Source organism: Phyllostomus discolor, chromosome 13 (genome assembly GCF_004126475.2).
Source record: "Phyllostomus discolor isolate MPI-MPIP mPhyDis1 chromosome 13, mPhyDis1.pri.v3, whole genome shotgun sequence".
Lineage (NCBI taxonomy): Eukaryota > Metazoa > Chordata > Mammalia > Chiroptera > Phyllostomidae > Phyllostomus > Phyllostomus discolor.
The window spans coordinates 36,138,269-36,147,211 of NC_040915.2; the positions used below are offsets into that span (position 1 = coordinate 36,138,269).

General features: G+C 55.2%; 1 protein-coding gene across 1 annotated transcript; it reads right to left on the reverse strand.

The window, feature by feature from the left end:
- Positions 1 to 419: 419 nt before the first annotated feature.
- Positions 420 to 3,531, reverse strand: DUSP1 (dual specificity phosphatase 1). Its single transcript, XM_028528763.2, has 4 exons — positions 2,922 to 3,531; positions 2,506 to 2,651; positions 1,913 to 2,132; positions 420 to 1,478 (listed from the first exon to the last, which is right to left on the reverse strand). The coding sequence occupies exons 1-4, from the start codon at positions 3,286 to 3,288 to the stop codon at positions 1,108 to 1,110; spliced, it is 1,104 nt and encodes a 367-aa protein (XP_028384564.1). The 5' UTR covers positions 3,289 to 3,531; the 3' UTR covers positions 420 to 1,107.
- Positions 3,532 to 8,943: the final 5,412 nt, after the last annotated feature.

Genomic DNA, 8,943 nt, shown 5'->3' on the forward strand with positions numbered 1-8,943 from the left:
GCGGCCATATTTCCAGCTTTGGCTGTTGGGGACACAGGCGCCCTGGGTGATGTGGTAGGGGATACATGGAGGGACATTTGGGTCCAAGATGAACAGCTCAGCTGTGGCACCAGGCTTTTCATGGCAGATGGTACTTCTCTACCTGCATCACAACCCAGACCACCATGGTGTGGCATCAGATCCCCATTTCATCACTAGAGGGACAGGAACCGGGGCAGACAAGAAAGCAAGCAGCACCCTGGCTGGTGTGGCTCAGTGGATTGAGTGTCAGCCTGCAAACTGAAACGTTGCTGGTTCACTTCCCAGCACGTGCCTGGGTTGTGGGGCCAGGACCCCCAGTGGGGGTTGCGATGTTTCTGTCCCTCCCTCCCCTCTCCCTAGAAATAAAACCTAAAAACAAAAATAAAAAAGCAAGCACCGACAATTCCATAGAAATGCCATAATTTATTCTGCTGTATAAAAAAATGTCATCCTTACGTAACAAAATGTCTTCTTAGAAGAAGAAATATATTATTTCAGGTCATAAATAATCGGCAAATATACAACTGTTGGCAACTAAAAAAACAGAACACTGGTGCTTCCCATCAGTGCTGGACACAAACCTGCTCAGGATATATTTACAGGGCATTACAGTACTCAAACACAGGAATTGAGGTATTTGGTTCTTCTAGGAGTCGACGCCGACGCTTGTGAAGGCAGCCCACCCACACGAAAATAAATAAGGTATGTTCTCATGTGTATATGTGTCGTCAGGAATGATAATACTGGTATGTATGTCAAGCATGAAGTTTCTACAAAAAAACAAAAAACCAGGGCAAGTGAAAAGAAACCAGCTCACACATGGAGTCCTTCCTCTTCTGCCCCTTGTTGTCAGGGTGACTCGGTGTCCCCACAATATATTGGTCCCGAATGTGTTGGGTTCAGCAAATGCCTGGACGCTTAGTCATCCCTGTGACCGCTCGGGAACCCAGTGGAACTTGGGTGAAATTAATAAATAAATAAGGACCAGCCCTCTCGGGCCCCTTTCCCTGGAGTTATTGCCTTTCTCCTCTCAAGAAGGAGCCCGGAGTCCCGGCAGGTTGTGCAGACATCACCTCCCGTGGCCTCTCAGCAGCTGGGAGAGGTCGTGATGGGGCTCTGAAGGTAGCTCAGCGCACTGTTCGTGGAGTGGACGGGGATGGACACGGGGAAGTTGAAGACCGTGGTAGTGGAGGTGCTCCGGTCCAGCACGGACATGGCTGGGCTGCCGGCCTCCGCCGAGCAGTGCGGGGCCAGGACCTGGGACTCAAACTGCAGCAGCTGGCCCATGAAGCTGAAGTTCGGGGAGATGATGCTCCTCCTCTGCTTCACGAACTCAAAGGCCTCGTCCAGCTTGACTCGGTTAGTCCGCATGAGGTACGCGAGGCAGATGGTGGCCGAGCGGGAAATGCCCGCCTGGCAATGGACAAACACCCTCCCTCCGGCATTCTTGATGGAGTCTGGAAAGCAAAGGGCAGCTGGTTACTCAACAGCTCGGGGGACCGACCCCAGCCCCTGGCACGGGGTGTCTAAGAACTGTCCTGTGCATCCGGTGCAGAGACGGTCAGCGTGGCCTCAGGCCATCATCACATACTGTTCGTGGAGGCCATGTGGGTGTTGTGCGAAGCACAGATCTTAAACCCAGACTGGCTGGCCCTCCACGAAGCAAACGGATGTTGGACGAATCGACTCAACTTTCTGAGCCTCAGTGTACTAATCTGCAAAGTGGGACATCAACGTCATCGTTTTGCAGGGATGTTACCCACACCAGATTGATATTTGATGTCTGGAGGAAGGACTAGAAAAATGTCACTCAAGTCCCGGCCATGGTGTTGGGCTCAGTGGCTAAGCCGGGGGGAGTGAGGCCGAAGTCTCCGGCATCCCTTCCCCTTACCTATGAAGTCGATCGCCTCGTTGAACCAGGAACTGATGTCCGCCTTGTGGTTGTCCTCCACGGGGATACTCTTGTACTGGTAGTGACCCTCAAAATGGTTGGGACAATTGGCTGAGACGTTGATCAGGGCAGTGATGCCCAAGGCATCCAGCATGTCCTTGCGGGAAGCATGATAGGCACTGCCCAGGTACAGGAAGGGCAGGATCTCCACCGGGCCACCCTGAAATCCAGAAGGAGCCAACACTTGTCAAGCTTTGCTCAAAGCCCATGCTGGTCCCCACACGCACAACAACTCCCCACTGAAAAACTCAGTTTCGGAAACTGGGTGACCTCTCTCCGCATGGTTGTTTGGGAGTATAAATAAATAGGAGACTAAACCCATTTGCCCAGGCAAGGCCAGTGGTCATTTCTGCCGTGTCAGCAATTAAGAGGCTCAGCTAAAGCAAACCACTTAACCACAGGGTAAATAATATCCCTGGGTCCCCTCCGTGACAGACACAATGGCAGGTCACTTTCTATATTCTCACTAGCACTGCTCTCCCCCAGGCCTCTGTCGGCTGTTTCCCCTCCCTCTGGTATGACCCGCTACTAACCTGATCATAGAGCGGGGTGCTGCAGGAACTGCACCCCGATTCGGCGCTGTCGGGGACATTAGTACTCAGGGGAAGGCTGAGCGCCATGGAGGTCGACTGTTTGCTGCACAGCTCTGGGCAGGAAGCCGAAAAAGCTTCATATCCTCCTAGGAATACAAAGAGATTTCTTTCCGTTAGTACCGCTGGGATAGAGCACCTTCATTCAACTCCCCCACCCACCGGGCTGGAAGTTTACCCCAGAGTCTTTGTTCTGGAGCCAAACAAAGCCAATGACAAGCCCCCAGAATACGACTCGGGTGCCCCCAAGCTCCAGGTGGGGCAGGAGGTGAGGGCCGGCTCTACTCAAACCCCTCCACCCCGCCCCGGCCTGGCGGCAGGGGGCTGGCAGCTCTCCCCGACCTTCCCCGAGGGCGCACCTTTGAGGAAGAAGACTTGCGCGGCGCGCGCCTCGCGGCAGAGCGCGCCGGCCGCCAGGGCCAGGGTGCCGTCGCGCTTGGCGGAGTCCAGGGAGGCGCTGTGCTCGTCCAGCAGCACCACGGCGTGGTAGGCGCCGGCCAGCAGGCGGCCGCGCAGCTCGGAGTTCGGCACGATGTGCTCCAGGCCCATGGCGCCCTTGGCCCGGCGTCGCACAATGGTGCTGAAGCGCACGTTGACCGAGCCGGCGATGTGGCCGGCGTTGAAAGCGAAGAAGGAGCGGCAGTCGAGCAGCAGGCACTGCGCCGCGCGCTCCCGCAGCAGCGTCCGCAGGCCTCCGGCGTCCAGCGAGCCCACTTCCATGACCATGGCCGGTCCCAGCGCCCCCAGCGTGCAAGCCTTGGTGTGCTCTTTGTCCTCGGAGCCAAGGGCAGGGAGGCGACGGGTTTCCGGGAGAAGCCCGCCGCTGGTGACTTTCTTTGCGTAGAACGGCAAACTGCCTTTAAACCGGGCGAGGGGTTCTGGTGCGGGTTCCCTTGACGCTCCCCTGACTGCCCTGAGTCGCCTGGCAACTTAAGTCCCAATGTCCTTCGCAGCGAACCTGGCCCGCGCGAGTCACTTTATATGTAGCCTCCCCGGGGGGGAGGGACTAAGTGAGCGCGGAGGGGGAGGGGGTTTGTTTGTTGAATGGCAGTCACGTGACCGGTGACGGTGACGTCACCCGCCCTGCCCGGCTTGGCGCCGGCGGAGCCAGAGGCGAAGACGTCATCGACCTCGGAGCTAGATCCGCTGGTCGCGCTCTGGCTGGGGTCCCGGTCCCCCGCCCGGCCGTCCGGCCTGCTCGCGGCGTGTCCCCGGGGACCTGGCCCGCACCTCTCCGGCTCAAACGGGAGGAACGGAGGAGGACGTGCTGCCTGCCAGCGGAGGGCTGGCGGCGAAGCGAGCAGCGGGGAGGGCGGGGGTGCGGCGTGGGGTGGGGCGTCCCACCGGCCTCCGCCTCCCCTCCCCCCGGTGTGCCCCCTCCCCCACGGCCCGCAGCGGAAAGGGGCTTCCTGCGCTTTTGCGTACGCGTGTGCCCGTTTTTCTCATTTCCTCGTCCCCAACCAGGGGCAGAGTCCCGAGGGAAAGAGATTTACTCGCCCAGCATTACACTGCTAGGGGTGGGGGTTGGGGAGGGGAACAAAGAGGAGCCTGAAATGAGAGTTGGAGAACATTTTAAGAAATTTGTCCATAGAAATGCTCTTACACGAACAACCGAGGTGAATTGGAGTGTTTTCCTGTCTCCCAGAATTTCCTGTTTAAAAAAAACGTACGTTTCATGACTAAAATGCCTTCCATTCAGACCCTTTGTGAATGGTCCCTAGAAGCCTTAGCGGGGGAAGGCGGTTCCCGGGGCTGAAATCGGAGGGTCGCAAGCGTTTGGGAAGGTGATAGCGCCCTCCCGGGGGCCGCTAGACACATTACGGACGCGTTTGCTTAAGACAAATGGAGCTGCCCCATCTCAGTTCCACAAATATGTACGGATTGGGGGCTCCAACTAGGAACAACGTCGACCCCGACACCCTCACCCTGGTTCTCGTCCTCTATACGGGCTGGATTCGAAATCAAATCCCAAGGCGCTTAAGGAGGATCTCCAGGACCTGGACAACCGTTTGGGAAGACCCCACTGGGTCACCGGCGCCCTGAGCCCCAGTGACGGCCCGTGGGTGGTGGAGCCCGCTGCGGTGGCACCGACGTGGTGCTCAGTACACAAACATAAACATTGCGCGACCCGGTCGGGGTACGGAGTCAGGAACATTCTGCGGTTTCTTCCCCTCTTTGGGGGGGGTGGGGGCCGGGGAATTTCACCGCCGCCCTATATCGTTAATCTGTGATTGTATCACCAGAGGCAACTTCTGCATTTGCTTTGCGTAGCTGGTGTTCCCTCCTGTCCAAACCTCCTGCCTAAGTTCTAGAAGGTTTCAGGGCTAAGTGGGTTTTTTTCAAGGGCGTTTTCCACCTTCAGATAAACATTGGCTGAGGGCAGCAAAGAGGTCCTCAGAAAATGGCAACACCCACCCGGTATCTTAAAAAAAAAAAAAAAAAAAGGAGAAGAATTTGTTTTGTTTATATTACTTATTCAGCTGAGGAACTCAACATATTTTTTACATGAATCATAAAATGTTACAGCTGCTGACTTTTCACAGCATACGAATTCGATCTGCCACAATTTTTTTTTACCAAGAGCATTCATTATACCTTCCTCCCTCTCTACATTTCTTTAAAAAGAGAACTTCTGAAAATTTTAAAAAATCTGCATTAAAAGAAACTTTTTTAATGTAGTGGTGGCGGCACAGTGGGGCCCTGGGGTCAGGTGTCTGCTCAGAATTGTGGGCTTTTCCTCTTTATTTTTTTTCTGGAAAGAGAGTAGCTTGAGCCACACATGGTCACTTTGCTGCTGGGCGATGGCCGCCACTCTCTCCCCCGCACTGAGCCTCAGCACACATCTGAACGACGGGTTTAGAACTGCCTACTTCTCGATGGTCCGAGGCCCGGGTGAGAGAAGGTGGGTTTAAGGAACCGAAGCCCACCACACCCTGTCTTGTGATTCACTAAATCTCTGGGCTGCACCCCCTTCCCAGAAGCGCAGCTGGTACAACAGAACGCCTCTCTCTGTGTGTTTTGGGGTCTGGCACAGACACTCGGGGAGAAGTCACCAGGGGTCACCAGAAGGTGTGGTAGGGGCAGGGGCTCAGCTCAGGGAAAGTTCCCTCCTGGAGGCCAGCTGACACAGTGACTTGGGTCAAGGGGGTCTGGCGATGAAGGCGTAGCCACTGAGGCCCCCAATCCAGGCAGTGGAGATGCTGCTTCTGGCTGGAGGCGGAGCCATAGAAGGGCCCCCTGCAACCTGGTCTGCGGTGACTGTGGGAAAAGCGAGGGGCTGGGATGGCGGGCCTGGCGGGCAGAGGGCCACCGAGGAGGGTGAAGACAATGGTGGTTAACTCAGAGTAGCACTAGGCCTTTCTGACCTGGATTCTTCGGTTTTAGGTGGACCTAGGAATAGACCTGGAGACAGTGTGGGGTGGGGGAGCGGGTTTGAACTCAGAAGGCCAGGCTGGGACTCCCCACCCTTCAGGTGTGGCCTTGAGGAAGTCGATTCCCCTCACTGGGTCTCCATTCCCCGTTTCCCGCGATGGGGACAATAACACGCACCCCTACAGGCTGTGGGGAGACGCGCATAGCTAAGGTCGGCATTACCAGACACACTGTCCAAAACCGCCCTCAAAATCACCTTTGGATCCGTCCCGGGGTCACTCTTTCTCAAGAGCGGCCCTCTCACAGAGCACAGGAAGTAGCCCCAGCTCACTGTCACAACTCTGTGACCTCGGGCAGGAGGCCGTATGAGTCTGAGCTTCGGTCTCCCCATTCATGAGCTGGAAATACGATCCGATCTGTGTAGGGCTAAGACCCCCTGTGAGAAAGGGCCTGGTGGGCGGGGGTGCCCTCAGGAGAGGCAGCTGGCTCCCACCGGCCTGCTCATCACCCCAGCCTCCTACCTGGGGTGCACCCCAGGGTAGCAGGTCCACAGTTTGTGGCATGGTGGAAGAGTGTTTTCAAAGTGCACTGTTGACAAGTAGGAGAAGGAAAGGGGACAGAAGTGGCCATTTGTGCCTTTTCCCTGCACTACGAGTGACATCTCGTGAACTAATCACGGTGGGATTCTGGACGACTCCCCTGAGGTGGCCACTGTCCCCATTTCACAGGTAGGGAAACAGGCTCAGAGAGGGGCCGTGCCCGTGGTCACACAGCTGGTACTCATCAGACGCAGGTGCAGGCCCGGGGCCCGTCTGCTGGAGAGACAGCGTGCACCCAGCCACCCTGCCGTAGGGTCCTCAGCTCTGCACCCTTGGCAGTGTTGGGCCAAATCCCTGACGCCCAGCTTGCCCGGGACTCTGCTCTCTGGGCGGAGTGGTCCCTGGCACCAGCCTTGGAAGGAGCCTAAGCTTCCTAGGACTCCCCACTCAGGCCCTGGGGTCCCTGCTTCCTCTCCGAAGTTGCTCAGGGCTTGGGGTTCAGGTAAGCCATAGGCAGGGAGACTCAGCAGCCACTCGGCCCATCCTGTGGAGCTGGCACGAGGTGACTTCACCCTCCACACCCAAGCAGTTAGGACAGAGCCAGGGCTGATTGCACAATCCGTACAAAGCCTGCAGAACTGTGTCATCTTCGCTCTTTAGAGACAAGGGCCCAGAGAAGTTAGGCAACCTCTCTAAAGTCACACAGTGTTCAGAGCATTCTAGCCCTAGCCCGTGTCATATGAGCTGTGTGTTTGAACCGTTAAGCAGTTATCTCTGGAGGGTGGGGTTACTTTTATTTTCTTCCTTACAGCTCTGCTTGGTCTGAGTTTTTCGACACAAATGTGGAACTTTTGTAATCAGGAGCAAAAGTTAAAAATATGAACAGGCAACCATATTTAGGCTGAACCCTATTTCTATTCAGGGTGACTGAAGTCACAGTGTTAGACCGCCTGGGTTGGAAGCGCAGCTCGAGCACCCACCGCTGTGTGTCCTTGGGCAGGTCACTTGGTCTCTCTGAGACTCCGTTTCCTCCCGTGTAAAATGCGGGTAATATCATGTAGAGTTGCCATGAAGATGGTAGACCAGGGTCATAAAACTGCAGCCCGTGTGCCAAATGCAGCCCCTCCCTCTTGACACACAACCCACAAGCTAAGAATGGCTCATACATTTTAAATGGTTAGGGGAAAAATCAAACCAGAAGATTCTGTGAAACGTTCAAGTTGCACACAATTCACATTTCCGTGTCCATAAATAAACCCAGCCTCAGCCATTCCTTTACTCTCTGTCCGCCGTGGCTGCTTTGGCATTACAATGGGGTGGGGGGTGAGTTGTGACACTGTGTGGTTCACAAAGCCTAAAATATAGACCCTGTCCCCTTACAGGAGAAGTTTGTCACACCCCGATACCAGGTGACACCGAGTCACTGATGGAAAGTACTTTACAACAATGCCTAGCACAGGGTAAGTGTTTGGTAAACTGTTATTATGGATGTATGGATGTTCCTGAAAATCTGCTGCTCCCAGCATGTGTTTAAAAGCAATAACTGCTTTCATAGTGTATTTCCTTGGTCCTAAGTCCCGTTAAAAAACAAAACTCAGTTGCGTGCATTGGAGAATCTAGTTGGCTTTGTTCAGCTCTGCGGGGGTGCTGGCGGCACCCTCCCTGGCAACCGGACGGGTGCTGGGAGGGGCCGTGCAGAATGGAAGGTACTGATAGGCAGAAACAGGGTGGGACACGGACTTGGGAAAAGTGGATTATTTCAGGCCAGGACACCTTCCCTCAGGGGCGGGCTGGGGTCTCCTAAGGAGGGTCAGCTCTTTAGCGCGGGCAGGTCCGGACAATGCAGACTGATGGGTTTAAAATTCCGCTGCTGGGAGGGGCTAAAGCTGCAACTGGGTGGTTAAGTCTGGTTTGGTGGCATGACTTAGCAAAAGTGACTTCATTTGGGCTGCTTCTTTCTTTCTCTTTTTCTTTCTTTCTCTCTCTCTCTCTCTCTCTCTCTCTCTCTCTCTTCTTTCTTTCTTTGGCACATTTTTCATATTAGAACATTCCTCAAAGTGGAATGTCATAGTTAATTCACAGTGTTGTTCTTTCTTAATGGCGCGTACGTTGACGAGGGGCCTTGGCCTTGCTGCCGTCCTCCATCCGGTAGAGTAAGCAACGTAAAAAGGTTTAAGGCGGACAGGAGTTAAAACTCTGCAGTCCTTCAACTAGCAGTCGTCCTGGCAGGGGACAGCCTGGCTAATAAACAGGGACAGCCCAGGTGCCAAGTGCCAGGGTAGATGTCGGGGCGGGCGGACAAGGGGCTCCCCCTCAGCTGGGAGGGGATCATGCAAGAGAGGTGCTCCGAGGAGGGGGTGTCTACCAGAGACACAGACGGAGGTAGGGTGGCCATGTCTGTATGAAACACTTGCCCCCGGGAGCCTTCATTTCCTCCCCTATAACATGGGACAGTAGCCCTGGCTGCTGT